The sequence below is a fragment of the Peromyscus maniculatus genome, chromosome 21 (genome assembly GCF_049852395.1).
Source record: "Peromyscus maniculatus bairdii isolate BWxNUB_F1_BW_parent chromosome 21, HU_Pman_BW_mat_3.1, whole genome shotgun sequence".
Lineage (NCBI taxonomy): Eukaryota > Metazoa > Chordata > Mammalia > Rodentia > Cricetidae > Peromyscus > Peromyscus maniculatus.
Genome location: NC_134872.1, coordinates 55021530 through 55048846, shown reverse-complemented (window position 1 = coordinate 55048846; position 27317 = coordinate 55021530). Strand labels below are relative to the sequence as shown.

Genomic DNA, 27317 nt, shown 5'->3' with positions numbered 1-27317 from the left:
ATGGTAAATGAAGACCACATGAGAAAAGGAAGAAACAAAGAGCAAAAGAGGCCCACAGAAATCCACAAAGATACCCCCACAAAAGACTGCTGGCAATGGTCCAGAGACAGCCGGGACTGACCTACTCTGGTGATGGGATGGCCAAACACCCTAATAGTTGTGCCATAAACTCCATCCAAGGACTGAGGAATCTGGATGCAGACATCCACGGCTAGGCCCCTGGTGGAGCGCTGGGAGTCTAATTAGTGAGAAAGAGGAGGGTTTATATGAGTGAGAATTGTTGAAACCAAGGTTGGATAAAGCACAGGGACAAATAACCAAATGAATGGAAACACATGAACTATGAACCAAAGATTTATTTAAATTTTTTAAAACAATCAAGGTCAGTGCAATCACTTGGACATACAAAATCTAATCATTAAGTTAAATTTTATAAGGTGCTTAAAAAACCCAAAAACTAAAATGTAAATTGAAGTTTAGAATTTGAACCACTAATTCCAGTGCATGTGAAGAAGAGCAAATGGTGGGAAGAAATCAAAGAAAGCTAATGGGAATTTGTTTTCAGATATAGTTAGCTAGGCAGAGCTAGGAAAGATGACTGACAGTTACAGTGGAAGTATATGCTGTTCCTTTACTTCATTGTGCTCTGGGAACCTGATTCTTATTTTCTGGATGGACTTTCAGTGACTTTAGTCATACAGACAAACAGTATAACCTTGGGCTTGTCTCAACTCAAAAAATGTGTCACAGAATTCAGAGGTTAAGGTACAAAGGTATTATTCATTATGTTATTTCGAAATCATTGGATGTAAAATATTTCTACTAAATAGAACGATACAGAAGAAAGGAATGTTTACTGTTTGGAATTATTTCAATGTATCTATACCTCAAATTTTCTAGTGGAATGTGACTAGCCTAAGTAGAGGAGGTGCTCTTTCTTCACATGGCCCTGTTCATTTCTACTGGAAATTTAATGAATTTTGCCTTCACAGTTGCATGTAGCTTTGCACTCTTCTTTAACCATTGGATAATCACAGGTTAGTGAAGCCTTCAATTCTGCAGAGTTAGAATACTTATCTTCATATTCACATTTACTGAATATTCAAGTATTCATATTTGCTGAAAAAAGAAACAAAGATATTCATTACTTTGTTATTATTTTCCTCCATTAGCAGTGACAAAATAAAACATATGAAATGGAAGAAGGGGATTGAGCAAATAAATGAATATCCTTTAAAATTAGAGTTTTATGACATGTCTTTGATATGAATTAATGTATTTTTTCACTCAAAAATGCTTGTGAAAATTAACTTCAGCGGTTCGTTGAGGAACTAAACTATCTAAAGGCTAGAAAGATGACTCAGTGATTAGGAGTCCTTGCTCTTGCAGAGAACTGGTTTTGATTTTCAGAATCCACATCATGGCTTAAGACTACCCTGTAGTGCTCTCTCCTGTCCTCCATGGTCACTGGGTTAAAATGTATGTGCATAAATACCTACATGCACATCAACATTTATAAACATAAAATAAAGATAAATACTAAAAAAGAACCTCACTATTTAAAATGTCAGCCATTATACAAGTACTTTCTAAACTTGAGTATGGTTAATATTTCAACTCTATATTCTCAGCAAAACAAGATTCATTGATATGTTATATAGCTACTGTGCCTTGCAGTCAGCCTCTTTATGTAAAAATACTGACCATTAAATCATTCCAGAATATTCTGTTGTCCAAGATTGCCCTAAACTTTGATTCTGTTTTTTATACCAGAGGAGCTAATTTTATGAATATAAATATATGAATATAAAATTTTATGAATTTTATGAATTTGGAAAAGTAGATAGTAGAGAGTTTTCCTCTGATAATTAAATATTTATATTAAAATGTCCAGCAGTGACCACAAACTCAAGAAAACTCATTTGAATTTCATGACCCTACAGTCTTTGTCATGTCCTAGATATATATCGACAACTCATGGACCTCCATTCAGCTCACCCAGTCTCAGAGATTTGGAAACTCATAATTACCAAATCATTCAAAATAACTTGTTTATATCCTGTGCTTTGGGTTCTGTTTATTGAGACAGAGTCCTATTTGTTGCCTAGGCTAGAATCTAGCCCATACAATCACATACCTCTGCTAATTCCCCCTCCAGAGAAGCACCACTCAGGCACATGGCTAGTCCTCTTTCACTTTGTGTGGTGGTTCTCTGCAGGCTTTACAGCTAGCAGGAGGAAAAATAACATAATCCATGAAGAGATAAGAATGAAAGTCAGCCTGATTTTATGGTAACAGTGCTCGGCCAGTATTTCTAGAGTCTAGCCCAGACCATTTCACATTAGCCATGTTTAAGTCCAGCATAATTTTGGGAAAAAAAAGTTTTCTGATAGCAATTAACTCAGTCCCAAGTGCACAGCAATTGAAGACATGTTTACATTGACGCTCTTTACAAAGTATATCTGTTTTCCTTCATAAGAGTGGGTACTGTTGACTCAGAGATAGTACCCAGGATTTAGGGTCTAGGAAGATGACTGATGGAAACATAATCCCTGCAGGTGTCAGGATTGGCCAGGCTCTAAGATAACGTAGAAGTCACTTAGGCTGTTGAAATGCACAAGTGACGTCACTCGTAAGAATGGGTTTGATGACCTAATATCACTGCTGAAGATTTACAGATAAAGGGTCTAGGATAAGTAAAACAAATTCTGGGAGATACGATGGAGCCTGTCTCATCAGATAGCAAAGTATCACCAGGATGTAAAACCTTGTAATTCCTGACATTCCAGAAACAGCAGTTATGCATCTCATTCCACTGAAGAGATAAGCTATTTGTCTAACTTTCCTCACTTCCCTGGTGCTTATCTGTGTGCACAAGGCCTTTTTTGCCCTTTACACTTGTCCGTGTATATGCCTATGTTTATCAGCTCTGAACAAACACAATTAGCAAAAAAATATTTTTATTCTACCTTCTCTCTCTGCAAGCCATTTTCATAACTTTTAGAGCAGTAACACAAAAATAACTAGTTCTGTATCTATATCTCCTAGCTGGCTCTTTCAATATGCTTTTCCTAAGAGCTATTTGGAGGATACAATTTCTGTAACACGTGGGAAATGATCGCCGGAAATTCCAGAGGACTGGAATCAGACTATACTACATAGTGAGTTCTGGGTCAGCTTTGGTTATATAGTGAGATGCTATTTCAAAACTGAAAATGGCCTAAACCACAAATAAGTAAATTTAAAAACTACAAAAATAAAAATAAAGATAATTTTCTTTCTATTTCTGTTTAAGTCTTCTATTTGTTGTTTATTACTAACATAGATCAATATATCAAACTGGTTAGGAACTTCTGATGCTCTTTCCTCTGCCCTCAGAAAGTTGCGATTATATTTATTTTTGTATTTATATTCATAATAATACTAATAACAAGATACTATGACATTCATTTCACTCCCTGTGATGAAATACTAACATTTTTAAAGTACTCATGATATGTATAGACTTGATTTAGACTCTAATAATGCACAGAAAATGGCTTAAAAAATCATGTAACTGATGACTAAATGGAAGGATATTCAAATAACAATCTAGGGCCAGTGAGATGGATCAAGGTAATAGTACTTGCCACGAAGCCATCTCTCATACCTCTATCGTGGAAGGAGAGAACTAATTCACACAAGTTGTCCTCTAATCTCAACACACAATCATACACAGAAGCCATTTCACACATGCATGTGTCTGTACACATAAAGAGAAACACAAATACCCATGCACAAATAAATAAATATGTAAAACAAAATTCAAATGATGTTCTAGAGGAGCTTGAGAATTTACTGTGCTAAGCTCCTTGGTGGGTGAAAAATTGTAGTATATTTCTTAATTCTCTTGACTGACCTGTGTCCTGCAGTCTCAACCACTTAGATTTATAGTGCTTTCTCTTCTTAAAATGCCAATCTTAAGTTCTTAAAGTCATTGAGGATAAGAAAATTCACTTTAAATTTAGTGAATTATAGCCACAGAAATATTTCTGTAGACTCCAATAGCAATAATAATAATATAGTTACAAGCATGCACTGATTTTAAGTGTTTCCTTAGACAACATAAATTATCATGTTTTTCAATTTCAAAAGTACATACATCCTAAACAAAGGAAAATATGTAATTCCAAAAATAATATTAAGTACATTTTTGTCTCTTGAAAATAAGGCCATGCTATTAAATCTAAAAACAGATTGATATTTTATATTATTATATTACTATGTAAATAAAACTTACTGCATAGTCCATCATCACAGTGATCAGAACAAAGGGCACACGGTGGTCCTATTGTGTAAGGTATGTATTGCCTTCTTATAAAATTACCACTGAAATTGAAATGCAAAAATCAAATGCTTTTAATTTTTCTCTGTACACTCTAATGTTTGCATATATCACCAATATATATTTTCATATACATATGGAATCCTATTAAAAACTTTAGCTATGCCATACAAAAACCTAACATTTCCTAAGAGTATTCAGACAGAGATGTGAAAAAATGGGATAATTAGTCCATGCACTCTTTCCTGCAACCATCATCTCAGAACCTGAGCAACTGAAACAGAGTAAATAAGAGTCTAAAGGTTATAAATGTTTTAATGTTGAAACACTCTCTTCAGTTCTTGATAAACCTGAAAAATAATTATTTCAGGAATATTGCTTAGGTATAAAAGGTATTTCCTATAGAGAAAACTAGATACAGGTATATGCTGTGATTCCTATAGTGTGGAGGAGGTCCCATTGATGATGTACTGAGTTTCAGGTATTTAAGTGTATATTTGGGAGAGTCCTAGTGCTTAGGAATGTTTGGGGTTTTCTGAAGGTAGCATGTGGGTTTGAGACTTCTATGCTTATAAAAATGAGAATATTAATGAGAAAAACTCCTTACATAAACTGTCTGAAAGTGCCCAGCCTACGCATCAGTAGGAGCATCACTTCCCTGATCATCCCAGGAAATTACAAAAGTCAGACTGTCCATTGCACAGGGGTGTGTGTGAAATGCCCAATGGCTCGCAGCAGAACCTCTCCTCTATATGCAGAACACAGCTCTAAGTGTATGAGCAATGTTAAGAATGAAAAAGTCAGAAAGCAGTGTAAAAGATCTGTCACTTACTCCTCTTCATTACTCATCTGACAATTCTAGGTGCCAGGCTACAGATGCCTACTTGACCAGGCAGCTGGATGGAGTCCAGTGGCTTCCTTCTTTGTATTACTTAATGCCAACAAACATGTTTGAAACTTCTTTGAGGATCCTACTATTCAACCCACAAACAGATTAGAAATGAATCATTTAAAAGACTTGATTTGAAGACCCTCAGCCTCTTGTTGTATAAGTTTCTTTTATTAAAAGGATAATAGAGGTAGAGAGATGTCTCAGGACTTAAGAGGACATTCCCCTTTAATAGACTTGGGTTTGGTTCCCAGCATCCACTTCAGGTGGCTTTCAACTGTCTATAACTCCAGTTCCACAGAATTTGATGACTAGTTCTCTTCAGTGTTTAGGCTTGACAACCTGGCACTGGATAACTTATCAGGAGTCTACTCCCTGAAGAAACTGATCCTTTCTCAACATCCATAGCTTACCCATAGTTCCTTATCCAGGGCAATACAACCTTTTGTTATCATCCTTGGTTGCCTCCCTGAGTCAAAGATAAGAGCCTATTGTTAAAAACATCACCAACTTCAGAAACAGGAGTTGGAGAAATAGAGTTGGAATAGACCTGGAAACCTCTTTCTTCCAGATTAGTTCTCATAGTATTAGAAGATGCTATGTAAGCTGCCAAGGGAGAAAAATAACCAATAGTTTTATCTTTCTGCAAAAATGTAACAATAATTAGCCTGGTTGCTATTATTGCAAGCTTAATTTTTGTTGCCTTAGTTATGCATGTGAACACTCACACATCCACAAAGGCCAGAAAAGGTTCTTAGTCCTAACGTTAAAAATAGATATGACCTACTTGACATTGTAAGGAACCAATCATGGATCCTCAAGAACAGCAAAAATTCTACACCACTGAGTCATTTTTCAGCACTGTGTTGCTACATTATACTTCTAAGAATTTACTAAGTCTGAAACTTTAAAGGCTCTTTGAGGGGTCCTTAATTATTTCAAATAGTTTAGAAAGCTAAAATCTTAATTATTTCTCCTAAGAATTTACAAAAAATTCTGAAAAACTCATTCTCTAGATCTTGATTTTAAAGCCAGAAATTCACTTCCCTTCTGTACTGTGTTTGAGCTCTTAAAAAATCCCCATGAGAAAAAAAGAATGTATTTTCATAATCTGTTAACTTAATTTGTTTTTAAAATATTTTAATTACATCTGCATCTACATTTGTCCATGTGTGGCTTTGTGCATGTACAATAAGAAAACTGAGATCATGAATTTGGAAATGTGTGGAAATGATGGAAATACAGTACTCCTATATGAAATTCACAAAAAAATAAAAACAAACTTTTTTTTGGATTTTTGAGAAAACAGTTCTCTGTGTTGCCCTGATTGGCCTCAAACTCACAGAGATTGCCCGACTCTGCCTCCCAAGTCCCAGGATTAAAGGTGTGAACCACTACTGAGCCTTAACAATTAAATTTGAAAACAGATACAACAACCTATCAGGGGTAGGATCAAATAATTAGAAGCCCCACAATCACTAACCTGTGTCATTCACTCATGTTCACTCCTGGTCTACTATGAAAAGTTTGCTTTATAGCCTACAAACATAGCATGAACAGACAATATGAATTTACAATCCTTATACTTGGGTCCTTATGAGGTCAACATTAGTCCAGAAAACAGCAATGGAGGAGGGAAGGGAAATCATTTTTAAAACTAAGGAAAATGCTTCTAAGGGTGATTCATGGAACTGTTAAGATGGACACTTCAAAGATTTAGTTAAATAAGTTTTATATCTAGAGAATATTTAGAAGTTTTTTATTTTTCTCTCCATGTTTAAAATATATCTTTAATTTGTTTTTATACCATGATAATTTTAAAATGTCAAGTTTCATTTGACGTTGAAAATGAACTTTGAAGTGGATACTTACAGAGGACAGTAGTGACAAACATATATGAATTGCATTAATTCCCCAGAGCACTTAGCAACTCCACATGCAATTTGGTTAGATGTATTCCAAACAACCTATACACCCAAAGAAGAAGACAGGGTGCAGGTCAGAGAGGAAAATAATGCAGAGAAACAAATTCAAAATTTAAAACACCACTGGTAACTTTGTTTATATATACCTTATAGATATATTTATGTGATTGAATCAAGCTACAGATGTGAGAACCTCCCTAAGGGGCGGCTGTTGGTCAGGTAGTCTGGCAAAACTTTCAGGAAGTAGAGTTTATGAAGGCTGAGAGTGGTGTCAGCCCCATCTCAGAGAAGCTTTCTTCTTCTTTGTCATCTTTGACAGTTTCCAAGATGAGCAGGATGCAGAAGCCTGGGCTGAGGCCAAGGTGCTTCATGTCAAAATGAAAGGCAGCATCAAAGAATCTATGGACACCAGGAGGATCCTGGTGTGATGTAGAATTTCAATGCTTCCAATTCTACAGGCATGTGACCATAAACAGCTAGAAGGTAACCTGGATATCAGGTCAATTCCTGGTCAGACATCAAACTGACCAAGATGTTCCTGGTGACTATTCTGAAGTGCTTTTATGAACCTTGGCTTTGGAAGGTGAGCCAGAACTTCCTCCCTGCATCTCAGAGAAGATTTTCCAGTTTGATACTAAGCTTTGATCATGAGTATCTTCTTTTCTAGGTGGGCAGGGATCAGGAGTGGCTGCAAGCCTTGCTTGGTGGAAAGCTGATACTCAGCATATTTCTTAGAAGTTGTATGTGGTAGTTGTTTCTGTGTGGAGCTTTGGGCTTGAATATCCTGGTTCCCTGCTGAAACAGTGTTTCAGCTCAAGTCTCTCAGACTGCAGGATCTGATCAGGCCAGTGATTTGGAGCTGCTGCATGCCTGTACCACAACTGGATCTTCTCTCTACACTGCCAAGCAGGAATCCCCACATCACCTTCTTCCTACGTTTGGAAGGTCCTCTTGACAGTGGACAGGATGGAGCCACAATCTTATAATTCTTGCTAAAAGAGTCATTTGTTTGATAGGAAAGGACCCAAGGCCCTGGCCTTTAGATCTTGCAGGAAGGTAGCTGTCAGGGTTTCTGAAATTCTTTATTGAAATCAGTCAAGTAATTAAAAATATTTCCTTGCCTAGAACTTACAGAGTGTATTTTTTCTTACCTGAGTATAATGTCCAATTAATGCATTAGGTGATTTCGGGCCTGAATTAAACCTGAAATCTTTGGCTTCATCATACCAGGTTTGGATTGCACGAGACCATGATGCTGGGTAACTTGACATGAAGATATTCTCACCACATATTAAGTCTAAGGAAAAAGACAGAAAACTCTAAAAGACAGTAATAAAAAAAGAGGAATGCACACACACACACACACACACACACACACACATCCACGCACGCACACAAATCCCTACTTTTTAAAGTCATTGCTCACAGTTTCTTTTGTTTGTTTGGGTTTTTTTCTTTTCTTTTTTCTTTTCTGTTATTTTGTCTTTTTGTTTCAGAGCTGAGGAATGAACCCAGGGCCTTGCAGTTGCTAGGCAAGCACTCTACCACTGAGCTAAATCCCCAACCCCTCACAGTTCCTTTTGAATATTGCATAAGAAACATGATTCAGACCTGACGAACCTTTAGCTGCAGAGTAGCCATAGGTATTCAACATGTGTGCTAAACACCATGAGCACTAAGTAGATAGAGAAGTCTTTTTTTCAGTAGCTTCTCTCCTTGAACTCATTCATCCACACATTAAATTCTCCACATCTGTGTGCACATGTGTATGTGTGTGTGCATGCCCGTGTCTCATGTGTACCAAATGTGGATTTGCAGTCTTAAGACCAAGACGAACTTCATTCATGCCTTTCCTGAGTAGCTAGATATTTTTTATAACAATTTTACATATTTCCGATTATTGTTCTGTGTGAGCCTTTTTATAGTCATCCTTTAAAAACTACAAGTACAGAGCAAACAAAACAGAAGGGATTATATTTTCAAAGTTTATAGGTCATGTGTGGTGATATTTTATTTGTGCTCTAATAAATAAAGCTTTCATGGAGATCAGAGGAAAAAGATAACCGCTATGTTAAACATAGAGGCTAGACAGTGGTAGCACATGCCTTTAATCCTAGCTTTCTGAGGCCAAGATTTATCCAGATCCCTGTGAGTTCAAGGTCCCACTGGGAACAGAGCCAGACCTGGTGCCACACACCTTTAAGACCAGCACTAGTTAACCATAGAAATCTAGAGGATTATACACACAGACAGGAAGTGATAGAATAGGACGGGAAGAGGAAGTGATGTAGCTGGGTGGAGAAAGAGGTAAGATGGCTGGGCTCAGAAAGTTATATAGTCATTAGTGTACAAGAAGTAGTTCTCTCTTTGCCTGAGGATTTCCTAGAGGTAAGACATGGCTGGATCCAGATATTTTATTAATAAGACCATTTAACAATTCATGTTACAGTCATGTCTTAACTAGAAAATTAAAACTCCAAGGGCCAAATTTTCTTCAGAGAATGGGAAAAAAGCATCTTTTAACCCACCCAAAATAGCTTATTATTTTTATCAAGCTCTGTAAATAAAAAATTACTATAAAGTGTAAGTGAATATTGTAGCCTTTTTAATGAATTTTTAGTCATTTTATTATTAAATTAGAAGTGTCTAAGAAGTAAATCTTTAAAAGAGGTTATTAATTTATTAGGTTCAAATTGAGCCAAAGGTGATCATTTTTAATATTTCAGGAAATATTTTGTCTCATGGCCCATTTATTAATTTTGTTATAATTTTACACTTCTCTATGTCAATATTGTTTCATAGGTTATTTTTAATTTAACATAATATGTTCTTTCAGGCACTCAAAGTGTACAAAAGTTGATCTCACAAAAAATGAAGGAAGAGCTGGGTGTACACACAATGGTGACTTACACATAAAATCCCAGTACTTAGGGGGCTAAAGCAGGAAGGTCAGAAATTTGAAGATATCCTGGGATATACAGTGGGATCTGTCTCCTCACCACCAAAAGTAATAAACGAAGTAGTAAAGGTAAATACAAAGATATTTGGTATTTCTTAACAAAAATGAAGAATTAGTTGATCAAATTAAATATATTTTTTATAATTCAAAATATAGCTTGGAAACAGAACAAGCCACATCATTAATAATTGGGTTAAAGATAGAAATTCTAATTTCAGAGTGCTGGAGAAATGGCTGAGCATTTAAGCGTATACCTTGCTATCTCAGCAGACTAGAATCCAACTCCTAATGTCGATACAGTGTAGCATACCACCACCTGTGACAATAACACTGTAACAACCACCTGTAACCTGTAAGCTCCAGAGGGTCTGGTGCCTCCTTCTGCCCTCTAGAAGCATTTTTACATACATGCACACATGCATAAATATGCAGAGACACACAAACACTAAATAAAACCATTATAGAATAAAATAAAATAAAGATTCTAATTTCAAATTTCCTTTGTAAGGCCATAATTAGTAATTATTTTCATCCAGACATCAGTTTCTAATCTTCAAACAGAGAAGGAGATGATCCATAGCTTGCTTCACTTGTAAATCTGATTGTAAAGCACAAAACTGGCATCAGGAAAGACAGTTTGTGTAAAATATAAACCATTCAATAAGATCAAAGTGGAGCCTTTCAGAGCCATTTCTGTCCCACAGATATTTAACATTTTAAAAAGGCAGTATCAAAATACGTATTCATTTACGACATTTTGTCGACATAGTATGAGATAATGGGCTTTCTTTTGTAAGTCTCCATTCCTTTGCAAGTAATTTTGAGTTTACATACTGGTGGTCCTGGCTTCTAGAGCACTGTGTTCATAAGTGCACTGGCTTGCCCATCTCTGTGCATTCACTCTGACATCATTGCTCCATTGCTAAAGAGAAAAAAAAGAAGATAGTCAAACATCAGAGCCACATGATCTTTGCAGACAGGCTAATATCGTTGCAAAATATCTGTAGGCATCTTCTGATTTTCATCATAATCAATATATAATATGGTATATGTCTAAATTTTTGTGTTAGCATATATATTATCAACATTTATGGTGGCATTTATAAATAAGTTTATTTTTGCATATTTCCTCCCCCCATCTTCCTGATCCTGCCCATCCTCCCATGCATGCCCTCTCATGCACAGCCTCCATTTGATGTCACACATGTTCTCTTTCCTTCTACTTCCCATGCCTTCTAGAATCCCTTCCCATCCCCCAACATTGATCGTCTTACTAGTTTCATAACCTATGTCCAAAGTTACTCCAACTTGTATGTGGCCTCTTCTGTACCAAATAATTACAAGTAGTCTATCTTGCCAAGGCCACCAAAAAATGCTAAACCTTTAATGGTCTAATGTCTTAGTGAAATCACAATACGAATCCTTAAAAATTGAGTAATTGCTGTAGAGTGAGTAGCACTAACCATGTTGATGTACTGAGACTATTTTTACACCTGTAAGAAGTTGCCTCATTAATCCTAGCTTCATTTTTTTCCCTCATTAAATGAATTTAAGAGACACAAGGATGTTGGTTCTGGATCCAGAGAGTAGACTATTTAGTTGAAAGGTCACTGGACCTTAAAGGGGAAATGTTCTGACCCTGATTAGGAGAGAGAAGAGTGAGCCAAAATAACATAGTGGCATTTCACTGGAGACAAAACTCAAAAGATTTGATTTTAGTTCAGTCACTATAACTGATATAACTCCATAACACCAATGAGTCACTGTTATAGAAGAAATTTAATAAATTCTACTCTGATCATTGCACAGCTAAAGACATAAAAGTAGAGAACCAACTCTGATATAATGGGCACACACCCACGCACATGCACATAAACAAAACGAATACATTTGTGTATTTTTTTAAGAGAAGCTGGAATAGAGGCAGACACTCTTAAAGCACACAGGAGAAGCCAGATGCTATCCTCAGGCTCCAAACACAGCACTCCAAATGCACTGTCCTGTTGTGAGCCCTCACCATCTTTAGTAAGTCACTACCAGGTGGAGAAACCATTCTTCTCAGTTGGTTGTGCTTATTTACAATCTCTTCTTGGACTGACAATTTAGTGGTTGCCAAATCCTCAAAAATTTTATTCTGAAAGAAAATAAAATTAAAGTCATGTTAGTGTACATTAATGGCACAGCCATATCTGAATGGAATGACAGAAGGTGACAAAGATCTAGCAAAGCTGAGCCACATGATGGCTGTCATGCCACTTTTGGTTTTCATCTCCACCTGTTATGTACTTGGAGCACTTTAAATATTTCTACAACTTGAAGATATTAGGTTGATGGAAAATTCCTTATGAATTATTTGTGCCTTCTCCCAGGAATTCTGCTTCTAAGCTTATCCAGGAAAGTCCTTAACATTACCCACACACACAATTTGAGGGAGATACCCTTATCTATTTGAATGTGTTCCTTATGACTTGGAGGTTGTGACACATAAAGAAGAAGCCAGAGGTCTCTTCATGAGGCTATGAGACATTCTTGAAACATCTGTTCCTGCACTTACACTGGAAAAAGATATTCAAAACAAAGTAAAATTAGAAGGGTCAACAAGATTTAGTGGGCTAGAGGAATTGCCCACAGTTCAGATTACAAGCTTCTTCCCTCTGTACACTCAGACAATTACGTCAAATACAACTCTGCCCTACATAGAGACATACTGATGAGCAAAGTATGAAATGGAAAGATTATAAAAGAATGAGATATTCGGACCTCCTTCTGTTAGAAGTTATCTCATGTAGAACCACTATAATGTCATATGACCAAGAAACAACAGAATGCCAGGATTAGACATATAGACAAATTCTATAAGGATATAAATGTGAACATTGATTGTATTATGCCAGAATTTAAATAATAACTGCAGCAGTTTTAGCCTGAGGATTTTTCCTGGGTACTCTGATCATTAAAAGTTAATGATACATTGCTTGAAACATGGCAAAATGCCCAGGGTGTTTGAAGATTTTGTTTTGGTTTAGTGTCCTTGAAGCAACCAAAACAACCAGCCTGAGCACAGGCTGTCATATGCCTCTAAATTCTCAAAAATTGGGTTATGGGGTTAATGATTAGGAATGATAACTCTGCTTATTAATGATATCAAAACTTGAGGGGAAATGATTGGAAATGATAACTCTGTTCTGTCATAGTTTATTAATGATGACAAAAAGATGAGCAAAAGAAAGTGAAACACATGTCCAAAAACAAAAATGATATGATCTATGTTTTGGAACATCATGAATGTATCCCTGCTAAGTAAATTCTGTATAAATAAAGAAACACTCTGGCTGCTAGTCAGTCAGGCTGCAATTTTTTCCTGACCACCATGGCCTGGCTCACTTCTTTTCCCGCTGACTCCTTACACTGTCTGCAGGACCCAACCATCGCTGGGGATGACTCCCAGCACATTAAGATATATAAAAAGGTGAATAAGTTGTCTAAAGTTAATGAAAGTCATTTTAAAGTATTCAGACCAATGTTAGTCATTAAGACTTGATAATTAATTTAAGAAAATCTATGCCTTTTTATTAGAAACACTTTAAATAAAAATTTGGACCGGGCGTTGGTGGCGCACGCCTTTAATCCCAGCACTCGGGAGGCAGAGCCAGGCGGATCTCTGTGAGTTCGAGGCCAGCCTGGGCTACCAAGTGAGCTCCAGGAAAGGCGCAAAGCTACACAGAGAAACCCTGTCTCGAAAAACCAAAAAAAAAAAAAAAAAAATAAAAATAAAAATTTGGAGAACAGAATGAATGTCTGACAAGTCAAAGAAAAAACTCTTCTGAGGCTACAAATGTCAATTTTGATTTAAGAGAGATCTATAATAATAGCCATGAATGGTAGAGAACATTAAGTCATTCACACTCAGTTAGGCTGTAGCAAGGAAGTGCTAAGGATGAAGAAATATAATTTATGATAGATCTTTAGAGGCAATAGCCATCTGACCAGGAGTTTGAAAGCTTGTGAGATAATGTGTAGGTCCTTAGCCAATACATGTGTGCATTGTAGAATTTTATATGAAACAGGGTTTTGTGATCACTCTGAAGACAGCTTTATCTAATAGAACATTAAAGTTAATTTGGAGACAATGGGTTCTTGAAATAGGTTAGCATTACTAACTTTACATTTCACTGGACAGCAATAAGCCTGCTAAATTAACTCAGATGTTGATATTTAAATTTACCTTTTTCATTTGTGTGGCACAGGTGAATGGAGTTATATTATGTGAATTCGAAGAGATATAAGAGCCACTTGCTGATATAAACATACTCAAAAATGTGCTGTTTTATAGTGTAGAGCAAGATGCTACAGCATAACTATACGTGGACTGACTCACATACATATCTCAGTGCTGGGATCAGTTTCTCCTTCCTGCAGTCTTACTTCCCTCAAGTCTCTGTGGACATTGTATTCATGGATCTAATCACACTGCATTGCCAGTGGCTGCGACATGTCCATCTCTCCCTGTTTTATGTTCTGTAGGCACTATGAAAGCCTTGTGCAAAGAAATCTCTCACAGCTAGTGGTTTCTAAGGTAGAAAGGATATACATGTTAAAGTCATTGATTGAAAATCCTCACATTTTATTTTAATGTAAAGTAACAATATCCCAAGATGTTTATTTATTAAGGAAATGGCATCATTTTCTAAATTTTTTTGAAGTTAAGGGTATATGTTTGAGTTGAATATGGATTTGTGGAGAAGAGTTCAGTGCTAGTGGAAGCATTAAGAGAATATCAGATGCCCTGGAGTGTGTGTTACATGTGGATGTAAGCCACCTGAGGTGGATGCTGGAAACCAAAGGGTCCTCTGCATGAGCAGTAAATGCTCTTATCCACAGCCATCCCTTCAACCGCCCCCCCCACTCCCAGATGTTTCATTTTAACCTGAAAACTCTACCTAAAGAGGTTTTGTTTCCAAAGACAAAATATATGGCTTCTGAGAAAGCCGTTATTATTTTCTGCTTGTTATGCTACCTTGCGTGGTAGCTAAAAATTCCATGAGACAACAGTGTGCTTATATTTTCTTAGCAGGAATTTGTGCAGATTTAAACTAAATCACACTAGGAACACTGAAATGTGAGAATAAAATGTTTAAGGGTTTGTTTTGGATAGAAATGTGACCTAATAATTACAACACCACAATGTAAAATGAAAGAAACAACAATAAATGCCACTGAAAGATGAATCAGTTCTCCATGGTAACTCTCAAAGAAGCCCTCATTCATAAAACATGGCTTGAATCTCTCTGCTATTAGATCTTGAAAATTTATAAAGAAGTATCAATAGACCAAAGAGAGAAGGCAGGAAGAAGGGATGAAGGGAGGGGATAATAGATGGTTCAAGGTGTCTTAAAATACAATCATTTTCAGAAAGAAACTGGAAAGGCGAACAACTTTAAAGAACACCTAGATAATTGTCTCCATGTTACTAATTTGATTATGGTAACAAAAGACATATAACTTATATTCCAAAACAGGTTTAATCAGATATTGTCACTCCATAATTTTGAGGAACTCTAGTAATCTTCAATGCAGAAGTCAAAGAAGAGAATGAAGGCACAGCAATGACCAATGCTTCTAACTTTTAGTAGCTTTCCAACTAAGGGGAGAGAGTATTTTTCTGGTACTATACATTCCATCATTAAAGAAGGTGACTGAGCTTCATCTGGGATTTGCTAAGTATGAGAATATATTATAAATAATAAATACTTGGATCATGTACATACTTATTGTTTGCATAGTAGATATACTTAAACACTCTGGTGTGTGTGTGTGTGTGTGTGTGTGTGTGTGTGTGTGTGTGTGTGTGTTTGTATTGCTGAGGATCAATTGACTTATTCCACACTCTGGCCTTTTAGTTACCTAAATTGTTCTGAAAAGACACTAAAGCTTACCATACCTCATAGTCATCTTGAGGAAGGGATGGGGGCAATACAGCAACCAGGAACAACAATAATGGGAATAATGTCATGTCTAGAAAACAAAGGAGAGGAAAAAGGTCTGCATTTGAATGTTTAGTACATGGAGTTCTAAGTAACACAGAAGGTATGGAGGAAGTTATGAGAATCATTTCCTAGATTTACTAGCAATATAACAAGGAGGACATACTATTTATATCATCAAAATGATAATAAAATCAACTGAGGAATCCTACTGCCAGCTGGTGCAATAAGAAATAAATCAAAGTACCTAATGAAGCTCTCCAAAGCATGCACCTATGAGTGCTCCAGGTGATTAGTGTCTCCTCCCCTGTCACACTCTAATCCATGGAGGTCCTCTCTTCAGATTCTAGAAATTTAGGAAGTCTTCATTTGTCCATTCAAGAGCAGCAAAAGCATCCAACTATTGCCATGGCAGGGCAAGACTACGATACGATATATCCTTGTTGGATATTTTAAGCTCCGCCTACTTTATTATAGGATATTTGTTTCTTATTCATTCATTAAAAGTTTTTCTTTTCTTTTTGAGACAAGATTTTACTAAGTAACCCAGTATAGCTTCAAGCTTACAGCTTTTCCTCAGAATCTCAAGCACTGAGACATATCTGTATATTACCACACAATTCTGTCATATTTTTACATCAATGTCCATAACTTGGCACATGTATCCAATGTATTAACACATTTATTGTCAAAGTCTGGTCCATAATACCAAGAATGAACCTTGAAAATCTTAAACCTTCAGCATCATATTTTACATAAAATGGTAATTATATGATAAATAAATGTCATGTCCAACAACAGGAAAACCATTTAAATAATTTGAAATACATTCTTTTATTAATGATATTAAGTAAAACAAACACACACATGCACACATGCATGCACACACACAAACTTCATATATATATATATATATATATATATATATATATATATATATATATGCATGTGGATACCTGACCTGAGGCAGACATTAGGTGTTCCCAGTTGCTCCTGACCTTATAAGTTGAGACAGGATCTGTCAGGGATCCCCAAACTCACCATTTCAGTTAGTCTAGCTACAAAGCTTGCTCTGGCTTTCTCTACCTTCTGCCTGCACTGAAGTTATTAGCATGCAGCCACACCCACCTGGCTTTTACATGGATTCTGGTGATTTAAACTCTGGCAGCCATGCTTCCATAGCAAGTGCATTTTCTACTGAGACAAACTGCTAGCATCTACAGGTTGCTTTTAATGATTTCTCCTAACCAGAAAGAAGTTTGTCTTACTCTACAATTAATAAAGACATATATGCCTTTAATCCCAGCACTTGGGAGGCAGAGGCAGGCGAATCTCTGTGAGTTCGAGGCCAGCCTGGGCTACCAAGTGAGTTCTAGGAAAGGCGCAAAGCTACACAGAGAAACCCTGTCTCGAAAAACCAAAAAAAAAAAAAATAATAAAAAAATAAAGACATATATATATAGATGGATGCAATGCATAAATAGGTAATGTTCAAGAAACTTTGCAAAGCACCCTTTGACCCAATGTAGACACACAAAATAGTATAGGCTATGTTTGGTGTCACTTGTTATGTGACTCTCTATGGGCCTCGTTTAAAACTCATAAAAACCTAGCAGTTAGATACTGTGACTCAATATCCCACTTTACACATGAATAATATCAGTGTTAGAGATTTAATACTGACAGGTCATAAGAATTTTGGGAGCACATCTGAAATCTCAGTACCGGCTCTGTGGCATCAACGCATTCAGTTCTGAGAGCCAGAGGCTCCGGTGATTTAGAAGATTATGTAGACAAGGAAATATGTCAATCGAACTCCAGCAGAGGTGCCTGGGGTGAGTGCATTACTGGAAGAATCACATGGTAACCAGTCACATTCTTCTGAGTATCTACTGCAATATTTTGTAAATTCCAATGTCATATTCAATCATCACTCAGTTGCTTTGTTGTGTTTCTCTGATATATGAAGCAGTTAGCACAGAATATAAATACTATAGAACTGCTAGAAGTTATTATGGACACAATCTAGACAATATCTTGTAAGAACAACAGTGTTGTCAGTTCCTGAAAAGCATTCTTTTTTATGGTTTCATTTCAAAGAATAAATACCCCTGCTTCTTTGAACTTGCTAAGCAGTAGCTCTGGAAATCTGAGCTATGCCTGATCTACAATACTTGAAATTTCTGACACGCACTTATGCAACTTACCCCTGTTTTTTGTAAAATGAGCTGTCTCTCCTGAATGATTGAGGTTTACCAAATAGCAGTCTATTATCAAATAGCTCTTGGGATTGACACTTACCATAACTTTGACTGATTTTTAATACAACATCACAAGTTTAACCAGATTGGCAGGCTCTGTAGATTCAGATGTCGACTAGTTGAGTACATTATTTAAACACAGGAAGAAAAGTATCAATAAATCACTTTTGGAATTACAATCTTTTCCAAAGTCATATAATTCCCTATTAATTGATATTAAGTAGTATCATAATATCCTAATATTCTCCAGAATCATTTCCTATCTGACCCAAACACAAATATCTATGAGGGAAACTGCTTTGTCATATAAGATATCCACACAATTTCTACATGTACAGAACCTACAAGCTACCTGAGTATATTCACCTATGATCAGAATAATGAAATATTTTGTTTTCTGCTTGTCTTGGGTGTATTTTATGGACCAGATATATATTCTGATGATCACCAATAACACATTTATTTCAAGATCAGTGCTATAATGTTGAGTTGGACAATTTAAATAATTAGCAAGGCTATCTTCTCATCCATAATCTAATAATATCTCCATTATTGCACAGAAAATTTCTTACACTCCTAAATCGTACCACTGATAATAAAGGTACCTCTGATATAACTACTTTAGAAAGTCACAGACAATATTTCTGATTTTACTATAAAGAAATTCATTCCAATATCTCTTTAAAAAAGCATTTTATGGTAACAAATAAGATACTTATATCATGTATACTTAGCTTTAGAGTTTAAGTAAAAGCAATTGTACTCAATAAATGTATCATTAGGGTTCTGACAACAGCCTAGATGTGCAATCACTAATTACAACATTTTGCTGCTGATGAGTTATAAATGCACAGGCATCAGGAGATTCATCTTCAAATAAAACAGTGCTATTTTCTAGTGGTGTCCAAGCAGAATAAAGTGTTTGTTTGCTGGAAGAAGAAAGGTGGTGACAGACGAGAGTCAGAACTGTCTATCTGTACTCTACCTATTTCCTGCTTTGATACAATCTGATTGTGTAAGAACATCTTGGATAACAAGGTATGACACAAGATCTGTGGTGGTAGATTTGTGTAGCTGGTCATCTAACTGAAATTTTGATATCATATGGGGACTCTGTATATGGCTATCAGAAACAAATTATTAGAGAAGTTTACTAGCTCTTGAGTGCTCATCTAATGTTATAATGTATCTATATATTTGTCAGTAGATTCCCCTAACCAACTCATTTTCATCTTATCAGAGCTGTATTTCTTTCTCTCTTTTAAGGGGGCTGCAGAGACGACTCAGTGGTTAAGAGTAACTTATGCTCTTACAGACAACATTGAGTTCACTTCCACCCATGTCATTTGTCTCACTACTGCTTGTAACTCTAGCCTCAGGGACCTGACACCTTCTAGTCTCCCTGAACACTTTATTCATACGCATATACCTCTACACAGAAGCAAATATATACATATATATGCATAATTTAAAAAAATCCTTCGATAATAAGTGTTAGATTATACTATTCATGATCTCTAGAGAATTCAAGATGTCTTCACAAAAATCCAAAGCATCTCTGATTATTTGTTGGACCATATAGATATAGAAAATAATTGTGTCCTTTACCTTTGTAAATTCAATGTGATAGTGCTTTACACAGTATATTGGTAAAGAATCCCAGAGCCCTCTGATATTTTTAAGATCCCTAGTATTTGCTTTTATTTTCTGGTCAAATGAAGTTGAACACATATTGATCAACATATCAAATTGCTATCATTTGAGTATTAAAATCCACACAAGGGTTCATGATTTCTTAGCTTGTTTCAACAACATAAAGTAAAAGCAGGATAGACTAATAACAAGTTTTCTAGGCAATGATGTTAAGAAATCTTTTTTAATAAATAAACAAGAATAAATAACACAATCACAAGTAGTACATACATAGCACTGAGAGGCATTTGTGGGGCACATGCTGTCATATATATTGAAATATGTCATACATAATTCAGTAACCTATTCTCATTTTCTTATTTATCTTTAAGTCCACTGATTTATGTGAAAAAGATATACCAGGGGAAAGATCTACTCAACACATGTTTGAATTGTATTTAATAATAGGCTTGGGCTGAAGAGATGGCTCAGAGGTAAAGAGCACCTATTGTTCTTCCAGAGGTCCTGAGTTCAATTCCCAGCACCCACATGGTGGCTCACAACCATCTGTAATGAGATCTGGCTCCCTCTTCTGTGTACATAATAAATTAATTAAAAAAAATAATAGGCTTACCTATTAGACACTGTTTCAGACAATCTTTAAAGGTCAGGTTGGACTTGACCATAAGAAATTAAAGGCTCACAGGTTGCTTAACTCTCTTTCATCACGTCCACCTGTGTATTTTTTAACTATACAAGTGAGAGCTGTGTGTGGTTGGTGCACAAATGTAATGTAAGCACTCAGGAGGCAAAGGCAAGTGGATCTCTGTGAGTTTCAGGCCAGTCAGATCTACAGAGTGAGTTCCAAGACAGCCAGAGCTACACAAAGAGAAACCCTGTCTCCAAATAAATAAATAAATAAATAAATAAATAAATAAATAAATAAATAAATAAATATAGATATACAAGTGAAATATATATGAGCTCTAAGTAATCCTGAATCGCATTACCTTCGGATATGCTGTCTCTAACCTCCAGCTTTCTATGAAAGAATGTGTCAAGAACATGTTCAGAAGGGTCTCTATACTCACCCTAAAGGCTGCTTAATGGTGTGCAAAATTGTCATAAGCTTGAGATTTCTGTTCTCATGAACATTGGTAAAATTTTTATAATAATATCCACTTTAAAGTATATGTGGGGAAATACTCTTTAGTTTACTTGTGATAAGATGATAGAGTACATGTCATCCATTGCCATGTAGCAGTATTTTCAAGGCCTTCCTTTTTGTGTGTTGAATGCTTCTTTTCTTTTTTACCAGAATATAAGTACTCTACACTTCTGTGAATTACAAGAGAATAAGTTGACTTTCCTAACTAATGAGACGTAACTGGTTTTGTGGAATTACAATAAATATCTGATATACTGAAACATAATTTCAAAAAAAGACAACCTCTGTACTAAAAAAATGATAAATAAATGACAGGAATTGTTTCCCAATTCTGTTACTCCACTGCTAAGAAGTGTCCAGCAGGGCAATCTAAAATGTATAATCTGAGAATAATAGCATTTTTCTTAATATATAAATTTTCAGTGGATTTTCTTCCACAGTTTCACTGCATTTCCCATTTTACTCATTCAGAATCATTGAGTTACAGTTAGTCAGAGCAATTTCACATATTGGTTTAAATATGTAATGTAAATGATGAAGAAATCATTTTCATATTTACAGTTTTTTAATCCATAAAATTATGCTCATTAACCAGACAGAGAAATAAGTTCCTTCTCTGGGTGGATGATAACTGATTCAAGATACAAGATAGGCTTAAGTGCCTATACCACTAAATTATCTTCTATCATTTTTCTCAGTTTGCAAATCTGGAGAGAAAACCACTGCACAAATGATATTTCTTTTTCTGTATTTTTTAGTACATAGATGATTGCTTGTAACTATTTAGGGGAAATAAGGACCCATGGTTTTTTGCATTTTGTAACTTGTTTGTTAATCTTTGATCTTAACTTTTATGCCTTTAAGCTCTGTTTTTTACTAGTTTTAAAACTCTCAGGGAGAACATTAAGGTCACTGAAGAAAACAAATACTACTTTCTGGATAAATAAGCTCCAATCAGCTGGCTGTCTAATGGAACCATGTAAGCATAGCTCATATATTCATTTAGAAATACATACCTGAATGACTAAATCATGCCATATTGATATTTTCTCATCTATGATGAGAAAATACATTTAAAATATAATAAGTCACAATAAATATCAGTATGTTGATATGTCTTCCACAGGATGATGAGACTTCCTGGGAAGGTGGCACTTGTGACCCAAGGAAATCACTTGATCAGGGCCATAGATCAACACTGTTGGTCAACACATACAACAGTTGAGGACACAGTCTTCTCAGAGTCCTTCTGCCTGCTGTTCTGTGCAATCCCTTTGGGATACAGAAACAGACTATATCGTACTATGATATTTGCAGTGTTACAAAAGAACATATCACAAAGGTGATATGTTGAGTGGTTAGGACATTTATCTTATACATGACTCACCCTTCATAATATCCAATGTTGAAGACAAACATATTTTCAATAATGCATATTTTTATTGGATATCTAAATCAAGAGGAAATGAGAAAAAAGAGGAGGGAGAAGCAAGCCAGTTTAGAAGGACAAGGAGGGAGGAGGGACAAATAACAGTAAGGATGTTTGAAAAAACTCTAAAGAATCATGTTATTTTGTGTTTTTCTATAATTGCATATCATACATATAAGTATATGTATATATGCATACACATATAGACACTCATATACACACAACCTATATATATATATGCATATATATGTATATAAAACTTAATTATGCCAGTGAGGCTATAATACTCCCTCTAAGAGCCATAGATTATTCAACAAAAGCTCTAGTACCATGAATTTGAAAGTTCTGTTGAATTTTTGGTTAGGGGAGTCCAAGTGAATCCTAGAACAATATAGGCTTTTTGTTGTTTCCTTTTGATGCAGCCTAGAAGTTAAAGGTAAGTCTCTGTTTCTGAAGACAACACATGCTTCAGGTGAGGGCTCTGTCTCACTGGCTCTCATCTGACAGTTTCCTTCTAGAAGTTGCTGTGCAAGGTGACAGTGGAGAATAGCAATCAGTAGTCCTAATCAGCTGTTATGCCTATAAACCACAATAATGACAAGCATAGTAAGACATCCTCAAAGGTTCAGAGTAGCAGTCTTATGTAGGCTGTAACCAACAACATCTAATTGTACTTAATGAACCCTCAATAAGGTGTAAATTATGCTTGGTACTAGAAACCTAGCCTAGTTAGAAACCCAGCGCTAGTTAGGTCATGGGTCTTAGAGGAGAATTTAACATCACTTTCCTAGACCAGTATAATTCCTACTTTGAAAAAGCACCAACTGTACAAATTGTTCAGAAGTGCTATGGTATGAGTAAGGCTTATCTATGCCCTGCTGGGGACCAGCTCCAGCAGAGATCAGAATGGAGTTGGGTGGATGCAGCAGGCAATATAAAGAAGTTGTACCAGACAACAGTTTGAATTTTTTTCTGAGCCTCTAGGATTATATTTGATACTGTGCTCAGGAGGCAGTATATAAAGAGAATATATGTGTATCTCTCTCTTCCCAGGGCCACAGAGTTTACTTTCTTATCCTACAACAATGATCACATCAGTCTATATTTGCATTTCAAAAGTATTGAATACATGGCTATTTCCCCAATGTGAACCAAAACATCCTTAAAAAGACATAATCATAAAATTCAAGGATCACAGTTACTGGACCAAGTAGACAGAGTTTAACTGGGCTGGGTAGGAGAGTCCTTTAACGTTTTCTCATGGTCACTGATGCCAGATCATTAGAATATAAAAGACTAATTTTTAGCATAATAAGCAAAACAAAAATTCTTAGCAAATCATACCATAATCTATTTTAAACTTTACATACAACCTAATTTATACATCTATGTAATCTCTACAACATTCCTGTCTTTTTATTTTTATAATCTTCTATTGATTAACACATAATTTGAAATAATATTTTTTCTTGATTCATAGTTTTCAAATTTGCACTTTCTATCTATAAAAGCGTTAATATTTTCACTACAAAATATGCAGAAAATATTCCCAAACTTATTTGTGGATTTTTTGTACTTTCCCAATCTTGATCTTCATCTCTATCTCTGCAGTTTAGTAAGAACATACTGTTCAGCCATTTCATCAGTATTAATACATTCAAATGCATAGGTTTAATATTACTCTTCTCAATAAAGTTGTTCATCTTAACTCCTTTACAAAAGCATCTCAGACCATCAATATTTTGAGGGCAAAAATGAACAAGTAAGTGAATCCTAAAACCACTACACAAATGGTTTTATTTTTTAAGTAATAAAACTAAAGGAGGAAGTGGGGCTGTATCCACTCAACCAGAAACCGGACTTTGTCACACAGTTTCTATCCAAACAACAATCCTACAGTCTCCTTAGCTAAGTGATGAGAACTGGAACTTTGTCATGCAGTCTCCTTAGCCACACAACAGTCATACATTCTATTCAGCTAAACGGTGAATGGAGCCACCATGTTCCCCTTTTTATTTTTAGTAGATCCATTTGAAATTTCGCTGACAGTGTTCTGATGCCTCATGCTAGTCATTGTAAGATTACTGGGAAAAGAAAAAAATAAGGAAGAAAAGAAATGATCAATCCCAAATTAATAAAAAAAAAATGGCCAAACAGTATTGGAACCTATAAATTTCCTAATAGCCTTAATGACAGAAGTTGAGACTTCTTCCACTTTGGAAGAATCAATATGACTTTTACACATAACAGAAATTTTTTCAGATAGACTATGAAGATCCAAAGAAAAGTTTGAATAATCCCAAACTCCCTTAAGATGAGCTTGAATCCTGTCCCAAGAATGTTCTGAAGCGTTGTATGATAAAGGAGTAACACAAATCCAGTGGAATTGTGAGTGACATTCTATTGATAGTCTAACCTTAATATATAGAATTTGATTTCCTATATAAACCATTGCTTCTTCCAAAGCATTCTTTCCTGAATACCTCTATCCATGTGTTCCTGAATCAAAAGGCCAATAGAAACATTTTTTTGATAATTTATTCACATGATGAGCTGCATGAATATGTTTAACCAAAGGAGCAGGAGAAAAAATTAAACTAGCTGCAATAGCAATTAATGCAGTAACATCTAAAATTAATGTTACCACACAACGTTTACCTCTGGAGAATGAATATACAACTTTATTCATAACCTGTTACCAGGATTAGCATACCAATTTCCAGTAATATTAACAGGAAGTACAACATAATGTGGTTGGCCTAATATAACAAATCCTCATCTGTTACATTAGAAGTAATACAATTGGGACCTGGATTACTGAATGTACCAGAATCTGCTGACTCCCCATGGAAGACCTTGACTTGGAGGAGGTGGGATTGGTGGATGGATAGGGTGGGGAAGGCTGGAGGGTGGGAAGAGGGAGGAGGGGTATCTGTGGTTGGTATATAAAGTAAATAGAAAATTTTGTAATAATAATAATAATAATAATAATAATAAAGAAGGAATAAAATTAGAAAGTACTTAAATCTTACAACTTATTTTAAATGAACTATTGTTATTTCCCAAAATATATAAAGAACCAATGGATTCACTATGTAAAATTGCATAAGGAGCTCCAACACAGGCATCTCTTGAATATTTGTATCAAACATTACTGGATAACACCTAAGCAAAGGTTCCCCTGCTCTGTCAGCTTCTCTAACTGCTGCCCCAAAACCTACAGGCTCCTTTTCTATTTTCGGCCTCTTTTTAGGTTTCCTTTGAAAAGGAAATACTGAGGTGGCCAATCCTCCTTAAAACTTTAAATTTCTTCTTACTCTCAGTCACTTTCTGTTTGAAAAGACTCTCCATTCTTCTTATATAATTTCTCCTCATTCCTTTTATCGTTAAATTAAAGAGGAAAAATTGACTTATTTTGAGGAGTGTTTTCTGTATATTTTTTACATTTATGTAAATCCCCAACTTCCATTGGAGTCAAAGCCTGCTTCATTAATGACCAATAAGCTAAAGCATCTACAGGCATGCCTTTGGCCCATTGGATTCATACCAAAATCTAATCTTCTCCTACTTTATCCCAACTATCAATATCTAGGGATCCTTGATCAGGAAAACAAGAACTAAACTCATGCACAAACTGTAAAATCTCACAAACTTGGTTGTCATCAACTTTTATTCCTTTCTCTTTCAAGTATGTTTTAAAATATCAACAAAAAGCCTCCTTTCCTTAGACTCAACCTGTCCCATTGTATTAATTTTTCTTTTCTCTTATATACTCTCCTAGGCCTATTCAATGACCAGGAGATCTTTATTAATTCTTTCATATTACCCACTTTCACCCAGCCCACCTTTTTGACAAGGGGTCAGCAGCACCCTTGTGGGATTCTCTCTACACCAGAAACACCTTATTAATACTTATCCTACTTCAAGTCTCCTGTTCAGGCACCACTTATGCTGGCCACCAGCTGCAGCAGAGATCAGGACTGGAGAAGGATGGATGGAGCAGGTGATAGAATTTGTGCTGGACAGCAGTTTGAAACTTTTCTGAGGCTCAAGAAATATTTTATTTGATATTGCGCTCGAGAGGCAGTTTATAGAAGAGAATATATGCCTCTCTCTTCCCAGAGCCACAGAGGGTTTTTTTTATATATCCTACAACAATGATTACATCAGTCTGTATTTGCACTTCAAAAAATATCGAATATGTGACTATTTTCCCAACATGAACCAAAATGTCCTTAAAAAGTCATAATCATAAAATTCAATGATCACAGTTCCTGGAGCTAGTAGACAAAAAATAACTAGGCGAGGGAGGAGAGGTCTTTAATGTTTCCTCATGATCACTGTTGCCAGACAAATGGAATCTAAAAGGCTAATTCTTAACTTATAATAAGCAAAACAAAAATTCTTGTGAAATTATACTATAATCTATTTTAAACTTTCGTATATATCCTAATTTATACACCCATATAATTTCTGCAACATTCCTATCTTTCTTATGTTTATAATTTCCTAATGATTAACTCATAATGTGGAGTCATATCCTTTTTCTTGATTCATAGTTTTCAAATTTGCATTTTATATCTGCAAAAGCATTAATATATTCACTACAAAATAAGCAGAAAATGTTCCCAAACTCATTTGTGGATTTTTTTGTACTTTCCCGACCTTGATCTTCTTCTACATCTTCACGGTCTAGTTTGAACATTCTGTTCAACAATTTCATCAATATTAATACTTTCACATGCG

General features: G+C 35.6%; 1 protein-coding gene across 1 annotated transcript; it reads right to left on the bottom strand.

Annotated features, from left to right (window-relative positions):
* Window positions 1-338: 338 nt before the first annotated feature.
* On the bottom strand, window positions 339-26689 carry LOC143269962 (cysteine-rich secretory protein 1-like). Its single transcript, XM_076557873.1, has 8 exons — window positions 26493-26689; window positions 16039-16112; window positions 12115-12231; window positions 10932-11019; window positions 8290-8435; window positions 7086-7180; window positions 4280-4368; window positions 339-1119 (listed from the first exon to the last, which is right to left on the bottom strand). Exons 2-8 carry the CDS (start codon window positions 16108-16110, stop codon window positions 1103-1105), a joined length of 624 nt encoding a protein of 207 aa, XP_076413988.1. The 5' UTR covers window positions 16111-16112; window positions 26493-26689; the 3' UTR covers window positions 339-1102.
* Between the last annotated feature and the right edge of the window lie 628 nt (window positions 26690-27317).

Bases quoted from the DNA above. Each gene is read 5' to 3' on its own strand.
- LOC143269962 (XM_076557873.1), bottom strand. From the start codon at position 16,110: ATGACATTATTCCCATTATTGTTGTTCCTGGTTGCTGTATTGCCCCCA. The intron at 12,232-16,038 runs GTATGGTAAGCT...ATTTTCTTTCAG, and splicing joins TTCCTCAAGATGACTATGAG to AATAAAATTTTTGAGGATTT. The intron at 7,181-8,289 runs GTAAGAAAAAAT...TTGGGTGTATAG, and splicing joins TAATTGGACATTATACTCAG to GTTGTTTGGAATACATCTAA.